This window comes from Ruditapes philippinarum, unplaced genomic scaffold (genome assembly GCF_026571515.1).
Source record: "Ruditapes philippinarum isolate M1 unplaced genomic scaffold, ASM2657151v2 ctg8071_1_1_1_1, whole genome shotgun sequence".
Taxonomy (NCBI): domain Eukaryota; kingdom Metazoa; phylum Mollusca; class Bivalvia; order Venerida; family Veneridae; genus Ruditapes; species Ruditapes philippinarum.
In genome coordinates this window covers 21286-39121 of record NW_026857635.1, presented here as the reverse complement: position 1 = coordinate 39121, position 17836 = coordinate 21286, and the positions used below count along the sequence as shown (strand labels likewise).

The 17836-nt window shown below is 31.9% G+C and overlaps 1 protein-coding gene across 1 annotated transcript; it reads right to left on the bottom strand.

The window, feature by feature from the left end:
* Positions 1–12487: 12487 nt before the first annotated feature.
* Positions 12488–15637, bottom strand: LOC132750434 (uncharacterized). Its single transcript, XM_060740418.1, has 3 exons — positions 15472–15637; positions 14031–14153; positions 12488–12930 (listed from the first exon to the last, which is right to left on the bottom strand). The coding sequence occupies exons 1-3, from the start codon at positions 15599–15601 to the stop codon at positions 12812–12814; spliced, it is 372 nt and encodes a 123-aa protein (XP_060596401.1). The 5' UTR covers positions 15602–15637; the 3' UTR covers positions 12488–12811.
* Between the last annotated feature and the right edge of the window lie 2199 nt (positions 15638–17836).

Below are 17836 nucleotides of genomic sequence, written 5' to 3'. Positions count from 1 at the left end.
TGAAAGAAAGAGCTTAAAAGAGGAAAATATCAGATAAATTTGGAAACTTTCTTGAAATGTGAAAAGGATTATGTGTGGTACACAAAAATTAACAATACAAAATGCAGATTTTTAGTAACATAATTTATTATATTGCTTATTTTTAATGTACATGTAGTGATTTTTTTATTATCCGCATCTTTATCTATATACGTTTAAGGTATTGTCAAGATATTATTAATATTTTATTCAGTCTCAAATCATATTTTGATGTTTGTGGATAAAACGCTTTTACTGTTGTTTCTTCCTTTGTATGTGGAAATTGTACGTTTATGGACATTCTTTAAAGGCCCATAATGCCTTAGAAATGCTTTTATTTTTATTTCACAAAAGCCTTTTAATGTCGGTGCTAAACGTACAGAAATATCCCGGAAATATAGTAAAAAGTGAGCAAAGAAGTATTATGACTTCCATAAAAAATACTCAAATATTCACTTTATTTGTACACATTGACAATGAGCAATGGAATCAAAAGATTGTTCTTCTATATAGCCATTAAGTAAATATTTTGAAAATGTAAAACAAATAACCTAAAATAAACAGTTTTTTTTTTTCAGAAATAAAAATCATAGCATTTCGTAGGTCTATGGGCCTTTAAACGTCTCTTCAAATGATCAAAATAGAAAATTTGCATTGGTATCAACAATAAATATCCAACGGAAAATCTGACTGTAAAATTAATTTCATATATACATATATCTATACAATACAGAATTGATGCGATAACAAATACCATTAAGATTTTTTCAGGTTACAATGCTTACATGAACTAAGTTAAGAATATAATTATATACAAAACAAACTGTAGTTATATCATGTATATTGCTAAGAATCTATGTAGTCATTTTAGTGTATTAAATATTGTACGCAAACTGCCTTTGTTATGTTTTGCTTGAAAATGTAACTAGCCATTTTATATAAGGCTTGAAATCATCAACTGCGTATGGATAAAATAATTAATCAACATTTATACACATAAATATATATTTGAGCCGCGTCATGACAAAACTAACACAATGGGTTTGCAACCAGCATGGACCCAGACCAGCCTATGCATCAGGGCAGTCTGATCAGGATCCATGCTGTTCGCTATCAGTTTCTCTACTTGTTTTAGGGTTGTTAGCGAATAGCATTAATCCTGATCAGACTGCGCGGATGCGCAGGCTGGTCTGGATCCATGCTGGTCGCAAACCCATTATGTTGGTTTTGTCATGACGCGGCTCATTTTATTCCATACCTTAAAAACGATAACCAATGGACATTCATCCAGCGTTTGAACCAGGTTACATAACGTTATAAGAGTGAGTTATCATTGGTTACTCCAATCAATAAACCTTCCTTTCTATTTCCAGAGTCCTAAAATCCATATCAAATGCATATCGTACCCCCCCCCCCCAAAGCCTCATTTATTGGCTTGCAGCCACGGCTGCAAGCCGTTTCATTTGGAAAACTTGTTCCGGTTAGGTGGTTTCCTGCTTACATCTGTTGGTGCATGATTGAACGGGAAACCAGCTGCAATCGTGCCAATCGCAACTTTTCGGCCTTTTCCGTCACTCTTCGGATTAAGGATAATAGCCGATGTAGTTCCGATTGCAATTGTGACAATTCGGGCGATTTCGTCATACTGCGGAATCAGACGAAGTAATATTACGGAAATCTAAGCTATTTTAGTTACTTCGGTAATCCCAGTTTGTTTATATAAAAGGATTTATAATTTTTACTTGATTATCGTTTAAACCATAATAAATTTATAAACGAAATATGTTCCGTTTCAATTGTTTTTCAAGACGCAAAAGTTAGTTTCTTTTATAATTGTTTTTTGTCTGTATTAGTTTTATACAATAGAGAATGGTGACTGTAGTAGTATTCCGTCTTGCTTACCAAATCACGCATGATCGAGTTATATTTAGATCTACTGAACGCAATTCAACTTCTTGGTGAGGTAATCTAAAAATAGCCCATGCATATCATTAACCTTGCCACGTGCTGATCTACAGATAGCGCATCGTCTATTTGTGATCGTGTAACATAGTTGATACATGCTTATTAATTGGTACCACGTAACGAAGTATTTTAGTGCACTTACTTGTCTATAAAGCAAAGGAATGATTACCTGCGAAAAAGGGGAAATGAAATGTGCACACTTGTTTTCCTTCAGTATCACGTTAGTATTTTTACGATTGATCATTTTCTTTATTAGTTTTATACAATAGAGAATAGATTTCAAATCGTTTTGACAAAAAATATTCGGTTTTCCAAAAAAAAACAACTAAATAAACCCTTTATGATATACAAATACCGTAATTCAAAATAAAATGTGATAATAAATTGAAACAAAAAAAAACATTTTAAAGGGTTGGGATGAAGGCACAACTGTGCAAGCCTTTCCTTTTAAAAGGAAACTTTATTTTAAAACTTATCTGACTAATAATTCCTGGAAAGATACGGGAGTGGCATGAATACACAATCAAGAGCAATGAACCGTGGACAACTATCTATAAAATTGGTGAAGTAAGAAATACGTCAGTCCGTGATTTGGATTCGTTTCGTGTAAAAGTAAATTGTTTTAAAGCAGCATGCCTTAAGATTTATGCCTATTTCAATAAAACACTGTACACATTTTATAAACAAACGTTAATGCCCATTTAAGTAGGGAAAGTTGTTATGCACCTCTGATAAATAACAGTGAAAACAGTCCCTCCTTTGAGCAGTTAAATCGTTTATTTATGTTCTACTATCTACTTACTACTCACAAAGTGATTTTAAATGACTTGGTCTGACATTGTACTTTTTTCTGATAAAGCCCGAACCTGTTTTTTGCACATCGGCTAATTACTAATATTTTTTTACAAAATAATTTACAATTCTTTCAGTCAGTTCAAAAAATACATTTTAAACATAAACTGACAACAACAAAATATGACGGAAGACCACATGCTTTACATTGTTCATTATTTTCAGTGTCTGAAAAACGAAGACAATCTGTTAATAATTTTTATCTTTCATTTAAAACTTTGACATTTCAGATATAGATTATAAAAATAAGTCACCACAATTCACAGAAAATACATTGACTATGCATGCTTGAGTAAAAGTTAAAGAAATGAAAGCAGTGATTATTTTCACAGCTTGAAGGTCAAATAAGAGACATGCTGTGAAGTCGTTTGTGCGTGCGTACCGGAAATCTTGAAACAAAGTAATCCCTTGGAAGCATCAATAAATTAGATTTTAAATCCAAGACAAATATAAGACTTCATTTTTTACTTGTTTGATTGATTGTATGCCGATTTTAACACATGTTTGTCATATTTCGGCGGTAATTCCATCTCATAATAAAGGCTTACTGGATTTCTGATAACAATTATTACCCAATTTCTCCACAAGTGACCGGCTTCTAATCCCACATAAATTCTGAATCAACTTAGATTCAATATATCTACTCTCTAAAACAAAAGGCCGTAGATTCGAAAAAAAAGACAGAGTTATAAAGTATAAATAGTGCCTGATATAAAGAATTGATTTCATGATATAAGAACACATTTTTAGATCTTTTCAAACCAAATTCTTAGTAAAGTAAAGTAAATGTGTTAGACACACACGTGGTTTTAAAGCACAAATTGAGTTTCCATAAGATGGCAGGAAGATATAAAAACGAACATCTACATTCTATCTTCACATATTCTTGTGTACAATATTGTGTCACGTTTTGCTGTTGTTAGGTGTAATGTATGCTGTTTTTAGCACTATGCTTGAAATATACAGAATTATTGGAAAATCTATTATGAGCCTTACGGGATATATGGTAATAGCCGACCAATTAAAAACAACATTTCATTAAACAAATAATTAAAGACAGCGGTGTATGTTTTTTTTGTCAAAAATACATCAATGTCACAAATACATCAATGTCGAAAATACAACAATGTCAAAAATACAACAATGTCAAAAATACAACAATGTCAAAAATACAACCACATGTACTCGTATGTCAAAAATACAACTATGGGAGGCGTTTTTGTTTTGCATTCGTGTTAACATTTAATGAAACGGATACAAATACCGAATTTCTGAAACTTCCGTTTGCTTAATCACAGCTGTAATCCGTGAAAATGAGTCGGCTTCGATGAATATGTATGTTAACTGTAAAAAACGCAAGTTTTTTTCATGTTATATGATCGTTGGAAACTTTGGATATAACTTGAAGAAAAAAAGTGAAGTCAGTGGCTATGCATGTATATACATGTAGTTGATAAAACAACCCATATTAAAATCGGGGAATAGTAACATTTCTCGCAGGCAAATGCAATGTAATGAATTCGTATAAGCAAAATAATATATAATTAAGTTAAGACAATTAACTTTTAAATTGTATATTTTTATTGAACTGATATTTCTTAAAGATGAAATTAAGGTAGAACGCGACACTTTGCGAACTTTCGAGTAGCGTCTTGAAAATTGGCATGCAAAAAATTGACCATATTTCTGATTGGATTTCGTTGATTTTATGTCAATGGTTTCAGCTAATTTTTGTACACATGTCGTCAAAGTTGACCATCAAAGCCCGTTTTTGAACTGACTTCGTTGCGTATCCTTGGCAACTGTTACGGGTATTTCAACGCCATTGGAGGACAAAATATCTTAAATCCTACAGCATTCGACGGAAATTATGTTTTCCTTTAAGCAGATATAAAAATTTATTGTTTTACGCCGAAAATTGTTTGAGTAATGGAAAGAAAATTGTCAATTTTGTGTAAAAATTGACGTTCAGTTTAGCCGCAATTTTCGGCTTTAAAGCGGCTTATTAAAAAAATTCCTGAAATAAATTTTTGATTTTTTTCTTTAAACGTCCTTTAAAATGTATACTTTGTCAAAATAACTAAAAAAATTAGGGGGTCACCGACTCAATTTTTTCGGTACACGTGATTTTATTCCCCCCCCCCTTTGGATAAAAGTCACGCTATCACGGGGCGTTTGGTTTTTTGATGTTATTAAAACGATCGCCCTGTGTCAAAATCCCGCTTTTTACGGCATTTTACGCTATTATGACCACTGCGGAAAATATATGGATACAATAAAGGGTACGGAATTCCGTATATTATAGATAGACAGGTAAAAATAAGTGAAATTTGATGTACGGGGACCGTATATTATGACTAATATACCGTGATCCGTACACTCGTAATATGCGGGAACTTTAAATGAAGTTCGTTTTTACTAAAATACGTATTTTTTTTAATTACACGATCAGATATTACCAAAAATATGGTTTTTTATTCTTGTAAATACAGATTTTGTATATAAAACAGTGAATAAAGATGTACTTCAGAATTACCCACTTTCTACAAGAGGAAAGAAATAATAGTCTGATCTGACATTTGTCAGAATAACATTAAATAGTAAAACTTTGAGAAAATGTAATATTTAACATGTATAAAACATGTGTTTTATTAACATGTCAGTTGCATACTGATTAAATAGTTAGTGAAACATCGACAGGTCCTCTACAGTGCCAGTAGCATGTACAGACAAAAAAAATGACAATATATATTGAAATATCTTTATTTTGTATAAAGATTTACAACGCAACACTCCTTTTGTGCAGTATCTTGCTCAGGGCCGCCGGTCCGCTAAAATCCGCAGACGTGTATATACAGCGTTTCATTATATTTCATGTTTAAAGTGCTGTTTCTAAATTGTCCTGTTCGAAATAAATTCTACCATAAATTTGGCTATACAGTGAATAATGAATATTTGCAATTGCAAAGGCCGATTTGATAGTAATGTTTTTAATACAGCGTTTATGGTGAATCCTCAATTAATTGTTATTTTTAACATTATGATATTCTAAAATGATAAGCAAAACGAGAGAAGATGTATTACAGATACTTGTAGAGTCGAACGTGCTACATCTGTAATCCAACACCCACTGAGCTAACGTTTCATGCATGACTGTTTGCTTCACGCTAATATAATTGACTAAGTTTCATTTATGAACCGTATATTTTAATTTGTCGATATTTCGCCAATTCTGTCAAATTGTTGCAATAGTTTTTGATTACAAGTGAAATTCAAATTCTGGTTTTTAATAGGTGAATTAAGATACATATCACTCACAGTATATCACTCATAGTGTGGGTAATGCAAAATGTATAGATTTGCAGAATTTCTTGTAGACTACGTATTAATTTATGATTGAATTTCCGAAAATTTCTAAATTTACATAAAAACATATAGTTGCTTTTTGTTCCTTAAGGCATATTTCTCGATTCAAGTTTATTAATCTTATTGTATTACAATATCAAAAAGGAACACCGCAAATGATTACTCTCAGCTGTATTTATTTTTGTTTGCCGTAGAACGAGAACGCCTGACGTCATTTTCTTTACATGCGTATGTTTACAATTCCTTATGAAGTTAGTAATCATGCTTAAAAACAAGAAAAAAATCGTTTGTTTTTCGTACAATTTTAAGAATTTGCAATGGAACATTGTTGTTGTTGTTTTATATGTATTAGTAAAACTCTAGAACAATTCTCCTGATAAGCTGAACATTATTGCCGCACTTTGAAGTCTCAAACGTATCTGCGTACCTCGAAATTCGTTACAAAATCACTCCCGGGGTGGGGGAAATATAATCACGTGTACCGAAAAAATTGAGTCGGTGACCCCCTATTTTTTTTAGTTATTTTGACTAAGTATACATTTTAAAGGACGTTTAAAGAAAAAAATCAAAAATTTATTTCAGGAATTTTTTAATAAGCCGCTTTAAAGCCGAAAATTGCGGCTAAACTGAACGTCAATTTTTACACAAAATTGACAATTTTCTTTCCATTTACTCAAACAATTTTCGGCGTAAAACAATAAATTTTATATCTGCTTAAAGGAAAAAATAATTTCCGTCGAATGCAGTAGGATTTAAGATATTTTGTCCGCCAATGGCGTTGAAATACCCGTAACAGTTGCCAAGGATACGCAACGACGTCATGTTCAAAAACGGGCTTTGATGGTCAACTTTGACGTCATGTGTACAAAAATTGGCTGAAAGACAATTTGTTAATAATTTATATATTTCATTTAAAACTTTGACATTTCAGATACAAATTATAAAAATAAGTCACCACATATCACATAAAATACAGTGACTATGCTTACTTGAGTAAAAATAAAAGAAATGAAAGAAGTGATAATTTTCACAGCTTGAATGTCAAAAAAGAGACATACTGTGAAGTCATGTGTGCGTGCGTACCGGAAATCTGGAAAAAAAAGTAATCCCTTTGAAGCATCAATAAATAAATTTTAAATATAAGGCTTCATTTGTGTGTTGTACGCCGATTATAACACATGTTTGTCATATTTCGGCAGTAAGTCCATCTCATAATTAGTCTTACTGGGTTTCTGATAACAATTAATACCCAATTTCTCCACAAGTGGCCGGCTTTTATCACACATTAGTTCTGAATCAACTTTGATTCAATATATCTACTCTCTGAAACAAAAGGCCGTAGATTGGAGAAAATGCCAGAGTGATAAAGTATAAATAATGCCTGATATGATGGATTGATTAAATGATATAAGAACATATGTTTTGCTCTTTTCAAACCAAATTCTTAGTAAAGTAAAGTAAATGTGTTAGACACACACGTGGTTTTAAAGTATAAATTGAGTTTCAATAAGATGGCAGGAAGATATAAAAACGAACATCTACATTCTATCTTCACCTATTCTTGTGTACATACAATATTGTGTCACGTTTTGCTGTTGTCAGGTGTAAGATATGCTGTTTTTAGCACTATGCTCGAAATATACTGAATTATTAGAAAATCTATTATAAGCATTACGGGATATATGGTAATAGCCGACCAATCAAAAACAACGTTTCCTTAAACAAATAATTATGACTTTGCAAAAAAACAGCTTAAAGACAGCGGTGTATGTTTTTTTTTTTGTCAAAAATACATCAATGTCAAAAATACATCAATGTCAAAAATACAACAATGTCAAAAATACAAAAATGTCAAAAATACAACACTGTCAAAAATACAACAATGTCAAAAATACAACCACATGTACTCGTATGTCAAAAATACAACTATGGGAGGCGTTTTGTTTTGCATTCGTGTTAACATTTAATGAAACGGATACAAATACCGAATTTCTGAAACTTCCGTTTGCTTAATCACAGCTGTAATCCGTGAAAATGAGTCGGCTTCGATGAATATGTATGTTAACTGTAAAAACGCAAGTTTTTTTCATGTTATATGATCGTTGGAAACTTTGGATATAACTTGAAGAAAAAAGTGAAGTCAGTGGCTATGCATGTATATACATGTAGTTGATAAAACAACCCATATTAAAATCGGGGAATAGTAACATTTCTCGCAGGCAAATGCAATGTAATGAATTCGTATAAGCAAAATAATATAAATTAAGTTAAGACAATTAACTTTTAAATTGTATATTTTTATTGAACTGATATTTCTTAAAGATGAAATTAAGGTAGAACGCGACACTTTGCGAACTTTCGAGTAGCGTCTTGAAAATTGGCATGCAAAAAATTGACCATATTTCTGATTGGATTTCGTTGATTTTATTTCAATAGTTTCAGCTAATTTTTGTACACATGACGTCAAAGTTGACCATCAAAGCCCGTTTTTGAACATGACTTCGTTGCGTATCCTTGGCAACTGTTACGGGTATTTCAACGCCATTGGAGGACAAAATATCTTAAATCCTACAGCATTCGACGGAAATTATGTTTTCCTTTAAGCAGATATAAAATTTATTGTTTTACGCCGAAAATTGTTTGAGTAATGGAAAGAAAATTGTCAATTTTGTGTAAAAATTGACGTTCAGTTTAGCCGCAATTTTCGGCTTTAAAGCGGCTTATTAAAAAATTCCTGAAATAAATTTTTGATTTTTTTCTTTAAACGTCCTTTAAAATGTATACTTTGTCAAAATAACTAAAAAAATTAGGGGGTCACCGACTCAATTTTTTCGGTACACGTGATTTTATTCCCCCCCCCTTTGGATAAAAGTCACGCTATCACGGGGCGTTTGGTTTTTTGATGTTATTAAAACGATCGCCCGGTGTCAAAATCCCGCTTTTTACGGCATTTTACGCTATTATGACCACTGCGGAAAATATATGGATACAATAAAGGGTACGGAATTCCGTATATTATAGATAGACAGGTAAAAATAAGTGAAATTTGATGTACGGGACCGTATATTATGACTAATATACCGTGATCCGTACACTCGTAATATGCGGGAACTTTAAATGAAGTTCGTTTTTACTAAAATACGTATTTTTTTTAATTACACGATCAGATATTACCAAAATATGGTTTTTTATTCTTGTAAATACAGATTTTGTAGATAAAACAGTGAATAAAGATGTACTTCAGAATTACCCACTTTCTACAAGAGGAAAGAAATAATAGTCTGATCTGACATTTGTCAGAATAACATTAAATAGTAAAACTTTGAGAAAATGTAATATTTAACATGTATAAAACATGTGTTTTATTAACATGTCAGTTGCATACTGATTAAATAGTTAGTGAAACATCGACAGGTCCTCTACAGTGCCCGTAGCATGTACAGACAAAAAAAATGACAATATATATTGAAATATCTTTATTTTGTATAAAGATTTACAACGCAACACTCCTTTGTGCAGTATCTTGCTCAGGGCCGCCGGTCCGCTAAAATCCGCAGACGTGTATATACAGCGTTTCATTATATTTCATGTTTAAAGTGCTGTTTCTAAATTGTCCTGTTCGAAATAAATTCTACCATAAATTTGGCTATACAGTGAATAATGAATATTTGCAATTGCAAAGGCCGATTTGATAGTAATGTTTTTAATACAGCGTTTATGGTGAATCCTCAATTAATTGTTATTTTTAACATTATGATATTCTAAAATGATAAGCAAAACGAGAGAATATGTATTACAGATACTTGTAGAGTCGAACGTGCTACATCTGTAATCCAACACCCACTGAGCTAACGTTTCATGCATGACTGTTTGCTTCACGCTAATATAATTGACTAAGTTTCATTTATGAACCGTATATTTTAATTTGTCAATATTTCGCCAATTCTGTCAAATTGTTGCAATAGTTTTTGATTACAAGTGAAATTCAAATTCTGGTTTTTAATAGGTGAATTAAAATACATATCACTCACAGTATATCACTCATAGTGTGGGTAATGCAAAATGTATAGATTTGCAGAATTTCTTGTAGACTACGTATTAATTTATGATTGAATTTCCGAAAATTTCTAAATTTACATAAAAACATATAGTTGCTTTTTGTTCCTTAAGGCATATTTCTCGATTCAAGTTTATTAATCTTATTGTATTACAATATCAAAAAGGAACACCGCAAATGATTACTCTCAGCTGTATTTATTTTTGTTTGCCGTAGAACGAGAACGCCTGACGTCATTTTCTTTACATGCGTATGTTTACAATTCCTTATGAAGTTATTAATCATGCTTAAAAACAAGAAAAAAATCGTTTGTTTTTCGTACAATTTTAAGAATTTGCAATGGAACATTGTTGTTGTTGTTTTATATGTATTAGTAAAACTCTAGAACAATTCTCCTGATAAGCTGAACATTATTGCCGCACTTTGAAGTCTCAAACGTATCTGCGTACCTCGAAATTCGTTACAAAATTACTCCCGGGGTGGGGGAAATAAAATCACGTGTACCGAAAAAATTGAGTCGGTGACCCCCTAATTTTTTTAGTTATTTTGACTAAGTATACATTTTAAAGGACGTTTAAAGAAAAAAATCAAAAATTTATTTCAGGAATTTTTTAATAAGCCGCTTTAAAGCCGAAAATTGCGGCTAAACTGAACGTCAATTTTTACACAAAATTGACAATTTTCTTTCCATTACTCAAACAATTTTCGGCGTAAAACAATAAATTTTATATCTGCTTAAAGGAAAAAATAATTTCCGTCGAATGCTGTAGGATTTAAGATATTTTGTCCGCCAATGGCGTTGAAATACCCGTAACAGTTGCCAAGGATACGCAACGACGTCATGTTCAAAAACGGGCTTTGATGGTCAACTTTGACGTCATGTGTACAAAAATTGGCTGAAAGACAATTTGTTAATAATTTATATATTTCATTTAAAACTTTGACATTTCAGATACAAATTATAAAAATAATTCACCACATATCACATAAAATACAGTGACTATGCTTACTTGAGTAAAAATAAAAGAAATGAAAGAAGTGATAATTTTCACAGCTTGAATGTCAAAAAAGAGACATACTGTGAAGTCATGTGTGCGTGCGTACCGGAAATCTGGAAAAAAAGTAATCCCTTTGAAGCATCAATAAATAAATTTTAAATATAAGGCTTCATTTGTGTGTTGTACGCCGATTATAACACATGTTTGTCATATTTCGGCGGTAAGTCCATCTCATAATTAGTCTTACTGGGTTTCTGATAACAATTAATACCCAATTTCTCCACAAGTGGCCGGCTTTTATCACACATTAGTTCTGAATCAACTTTGATTCAATATATCTACTCTCTGAAACAAAAGGCCGTAGATTGGAGAAAATGCCAGAGTGATAAAGTATAAATAATGCCTGATATGATGGATTGATTAAATGATATAAGAACATATGTTTTGCTCTTTTCAAACCAAATTCTTAGTAAAGTAAAGTAAATGTGTTAGACACACACGTGGTTTTAAAGTATAAATTGAGTTTCAATAAGATGGCAGGAAGATATAAAAACGAACATCTACATTCTATCTTCACCTATTCTTGTGTACATACAATATTGTGTCACGTTTTGCTGTTGTCAGGTGTAAGATATGCTGTTTTTAGCACTATGCTCGAAATATACTGAATTATTAGAAAATCTATTATAAGCATTACGGGATATATGGTAATAGCCGACCAATCAAAAACAACGTTTCCTTAAACAAATAATTATGACTTTGCAAAAAAAACAGCTTAAAGACAGCGGTGTATATTTTTTTGTCAAAAGAACAACAATGTCAAAAATACAACAATGTCAAAAATACAACAATGTCAAAAAAACAACTACATGTACTCGTATGTCAAAAATACAACTATAGGAGGCGTTTTGTTTTGCATTCATGTTAACATTTAATGAAACGGATACAGATACCGAATTTCTAAATCTTCCGTTTGCTTAATTACAGCTTCGATGAATATGTACTCGTATGTTAACTATAAAAACGCAAGTATGTTTCAAGTAATATGATTGTTGAAAAGTTTGGATAGAACTTGTAGAAAAAGAAAAAAATGAAGTCAGAGGCTATACATGTATATAGTTGATAAAACAAACTCTTATTAAAATCAGAAAATAGTGACATTTCTAGCAGGCAAGTGCTATGCAATAAATTCGTAGGACCAAATCATATTAACTAAGTTAAGACAAATACCTTTTAAATTGTATATTTTTATTGCACTGATATTTCTTACAGATGGAAAACAGGAAAATAATGAATCAGTAATGCTTCAAGTATGCGCCTAATTATGTATGTACCTTTACGGAAATGAACCTCGTTCTTTATTCAAGCGCACATGCTTTATGTAATCATTTGAATTACTACATTAGGTAAGAGCAACAAATATATCTTGTAATTTTGTCTATTGCGCTATGAATTATACACACACACACACGCGCGCATGTAAGTTTATTTAACATTTTTTAATAAAACATTACATCCGTTTGCCATTTAGTCATTCTGTTGGAGTATTTATATTTTAATAATACATTGGGATATTGTAAATGTAAATCGGCAGCAAAACAATCAGCAATACAAAATGTTCAAGTCTCCATCGTCCAGCAGCGTTTGTTACAATGTTTCCATTAAAATCGCAAACTGTAGAATAAAAACAATTATTTCAAATACATTTTAATGAAAACAAAATTTATTAAAGAATTACAGTGTTATTCCTATTGGTTGTAATTCTCGAATTTGATTGCTAGAAGATGCAGGGTCATAGAAAACAAGGGAACGCATTTGGAATAGTACACTCACGCATTTTCTTTTCATTATATACTTTATATACTTTCGGTACATAGAATAAAAAATTCTGATCAATTAGTAGAATATAACGTCAGTTCAAATTAGTAATAATTCTGGTTCCCAGCATCTATTGTAAACATATAAACCTTTTGATATTAACTCGTTAACGCCCTGCCATTATCTTATTTTTGTGTGTATACAAAGACAGGTTATCCAGACGAGGTAGTAATGCTCGAGAATTCCGAATACGAAATTATAGACCTTATTTATGTTTCTCCCGGTTAAAATATACCATGGTTACATCAGAAAACATGATTTAAATTTATAAACAATTAAATATAATAGTAGATAAATTCTGAAGCACGGATGGTTTCATTTTAAGAAACGATTTAAATACATAAAGGATATTAAATGAGTGTATGTTTAATACTGAATTTATTGAACGGGTTATATAAAAGTATATTATGCGAGCCTCTGGCAAATATTATTTTGTTTTTCAACGACTTCAATAAATGCAGTTATTAATTTACACAAATTTAATATTCTACTGATCACATACCAAAAATAAAGACCGTTTGAAGTGAAAAAGAACCATTTTTCATTGACGCGCCTATTATAGTATAATCCTACCATTTAGCTCAACGCTCTATAACGCAAAATATATGCACGGCCGTGCAATACCATATTTACGGAGTCGCAAAATCGGCACGGGTGTGCATTGTATACACACCGATCTCTCAAATATCGTCAGTAAGACCGGTGTTCACAATGCACGGGTTTATAATAAAAAATACAAGATAGAAAGCGAAACACATCAATTTCCAAGCAACCTATATTGTCTTATCAGATAGTTGAGGACCAGGTCAAAATATTCCTTTTATATCCCTATTTTGTTTTGAGTTGAAACAACATTTAGAGCATATACATTTTTTACTCATTTTCAAAGTTATTACCTGGTCCTTTAGCTTGAAACATAACTTTGTCATTGGTAAACTCCATGTTATAGATATTTTTCAAGTCTGCAGCTATCATATGCCACGGCACTTGCCCCAAATCCAGTTCATTGGTCGCAGAATCTAGAATATTCAATGAATAAATTATCCCATCTTTCGTTCTTATATGTCATTTTCAAAGCACACCTGAGCACAAAGTGGCAATAATTGAGCGTGTCTGACGATAGTGTGTCCGTTTTTCGTCGCTGTCCACAATTTCTTTTAACAACATCTCCCCCAGAACCACTAGATGAATTTTCACCAAACTTCACATGAATGATCTTTAGGTGGTCCTGTACACACGTTATATAACTGGTTCCAGTGTGTTGTTTATTTAGGCCCCAGCAGTTTCTAAGAAACTTAAATGCCCTGAGCTTAGATAGATGACATGTGTCCCCTACAAGTGTTATATAAATCTAATCCCTGCGGTAAAATATGTCTCGCCCTAGGTGCTACTTGGCTTATATTAAAAAAACCAACACATTTGCTAATGCTTCAATAATTTGGTTAAGAATTAACTAAACTCATAAATGTATTGGTTTATGATTACTCAATTGGAATCGCTACTTATCACATTACTATTTCTTGGGCTCACTTTAGTCGTCATTTCATTTTCAGGTGTATCTCATTCCAATCAACAGAATCATTTTTAAATGCCTAGGACATTTTTTTTAAATTTCAATAGAATGGCTGTTCATGTTTGTTATGTCTTTTTATGTATATGTGAACATGAATAAATGATACTAAATTCAATAAATAAAAATGGATAGATAGATAAATAAATAAATATTTGTCATTACAAAAAGAGTCCACGAATTGACAATTCATACGAATTTCAAATGTAAAACAGTGTGCCTGTTTATTGCCTATTTGTCCGTCCGTCCGTCCGTCCGTCTGTTTGTCTGTATCCAAAAATTAATAAATGTATACAGTTGGGTACAGAAGCAGAAATTTGTTGAAAATATTTTTGATGCTTTTCATTCAGTTAGGTTTTTATTTTGCTTAAAACTGTACTTAAAGAACAAATGGCAGCAACATACGTACACAATAGACCTTCCATTAGTTTGTAGTTGAGTTGGTTATTTAGTGTACAATTTTATACTATAAAAGCCGATGAAAGGAAATTCCATTTCAATCTCACTCACCCCACATTGCTGTTTAAAATTGTGTTACCTTACACCAAAATTACTGATTTAAAAATGTTAATAAATGGATTCTTTGATTAAATGGGTTTTTCAATGGGCGCCTATATTTCCGACCCGTAATTCAATATTATATTATAGGTAATATTATGGGGCTCAATAGTTATTTTTTTCTAATGGATCTATATTAGTTCATTAGAAAAATGAGTTACATCGAGATAAATAAAAGTTTTTAAAACATCTGTATAGATGAATCTTACCTTTGTGTTGTTTTTTTCGGAGTATAATATCAAGATAGTCGACGTCACAAATATCCGGGTCTGTAGAATAGTAGCACGTGTAATAGAATAAATACTGACGAGGATCTTGGCTGTAAAACTTTCCCATCATTGTACTATTACCTTAAAACAAAATATGATAAACAAATCAATAAGATGTCATAAAAATGATTATGTGTGCGGGCGTGTGTGTGTGTGCTTGCGTTAGTTGGTGTGTGTGTGCGCGTGTGTGTGTGTGTGCGTGCGTGCGTGCGTGCGTGCGTGTGTGTGTGTGTGTGTGTAAAGAATAAAATGGTGGTTTCCTAACTTTACCCGCGTGGGTCAGGTAAGAGCGTTAAGATTTCACAATAGTTGTCACAGTGAACTCTGGAAACTTAAAGAACATGTCAAATGAATGGCTTAGACTTGTTTCAATCAGACAATATCCACAATATCTGTTATTGTAACTTCCAGGGTTTGTTCAAGTCACATGACTTGTTTTAAAACTATTCGGTGATTCTATTGCTATTTAAATGCCGTTCAAAATATATACATATGTTTACGTTTCAACACCAAAGTAAACTGAATTTATACAGAAATTTATGCTGGGACTTCAAACAATGTCATTTCAGCGTGATTTGAGTACATAAGATCATTTTAATATATTTGGCATTGATTTGCCGTAGTATCCCTTTAAGAGTTACATCTTTAAATTTGTAACTATAGCTCTGCAATAAGTAACAGTTATCTTAAAGTGTCTTCTTACAGACGTAAGTAGACAATTTTTGAATACCTCTAAATTGGATATAGCCGCAAAAAGAATTTTACAGTTTATTATCACTAAACTGTTTCAGATAATAAACTCCATATATTTTAATGAAAATGATAACTGACTTATTGTAATGTAATGTGATATCAACAAAATAAGATATAATTGTATTGTTATTGAAATATCGTATCTTATATCATTTTACACTTCCTTCTTTATATAATAACGATTCTTTATATCAGTTTGCATAAACATATAAATATTTTACGTAATTTACTATATTTTATCACAAAACGACAGTCAAGGTCAGTATGAATAGTTCAGTAAACATTCAGTATGTACTTTATAGACGCAGAGCTACCCCCCCCCCCTCCCCCTAACCCCCCCCCCCCCCCCCTGGGTATTTTGTACACCTATATAGTATTGAAAGCTTAGGGTATGCGCTATCGAGATTGGCTCTTGTTGTTTAGCTGAAATGTTTACCATGAATCCAATAGAACAAAATGATTATTTCCCTTGAATCATATTTTTTCTATATAAGTTTTATAAAATTTCTTCAGATATCTTCTCTATGACGGAGTAAGTTTGTGATCTAAACATAGTTTTGAGTTGTTAATGTATGTTTTATGATTTATACAAAAAGTTTTGCAACACGGCATATGACAGCATAAGACACTATATAATGAATCATTTCGGACATCGTCAGTTATACTCTCAGATTTTGGAGTTGGAAACTGTGTAACATTACTCTTGGTCAGGACACTGTTCTCCCTGATGAAATTACTGCAATAAGCAATTTGATAACACATTTGTGCTGGGACCTTTTCCATCTAAGTAACAACCCATAGTGCACACGGAATTGTCATTCAAGAAAGAGAACAGCCGTAAGATGATGATGATGACACTAAAATTTCGACAAAGGAAATGTTTCGGGTTTTGCTGTTTCATCTGACTTTCTCTGGTTCATGTGTTCATGACAAGCAGATTGTTCCACATTGGGCTGACTGGATCTCTCTAACCTCTAAGTTGCAAGATCAAACATCCTCTACAGAAGAGAACATGCGTCCTCTTAATGCCCAAAGTACAATAATGCCGCTATTCAGAAAATTCTAGACATTTCAAGTGTTTCAAGAGATGTACACCAACAGTTCATATGTGTGACCTTTGTAAAAGAAGGAAAATCCGACTAAGTACAGTGATACTATCATACATTTAGGGGCTTTTTGTTTGCTAGGTAATATAGGGAAAGAGGGAAATATACTACCACCAGAATTAATTGAAATCATCGCAAATAAAAATGCTAGTGAAGTGTTAGAAGATGATTAAAATGAAGAAGGTGATCTAGAGGAAATTGAGATGGAAATTGATATTGATGTAATTTTAGAAGACGATTTCGAGTAATTATTGATATGTGACTGAAAAAACTGTATTGCAAACATTGGAAAAATGGGGTAATTTATATTTTTAATAGCATTATAATTGAACCAAATTGAACAAGAAAAAATATTTATACAAACATTTTTTTATAATTAAGAGATGTTTTGCTTTTTTTTAAACAAAACCACAAAGTTTATATTAAAATGTTAATAAAATAACAGG

Bases quoted from the DNA above. Each gene is read 5' to 3' on its own strand.
- LOC132750434 (XM_060740418.1), bottom strand. From the start codon at position 15,601: ATGATGGGAAAGTTTTACAGCCAAGATCCTCGTCAGTATTTATTCTAT. The intron at 14,154-15,471 runs GTAAGATTCATC...TGAATATTCTAG, and splicing joins CCGAAAAAAACAACACAAAG to ATTCTGCGACCAATGAACTG. The intron at 12,931-14,030 runs GTAATAACTTTG...TTTATTCTACAG, and splicing joins GTTTCAAGCTAAAGGACCAG to TTTGCGATTTTAATGGAAAC.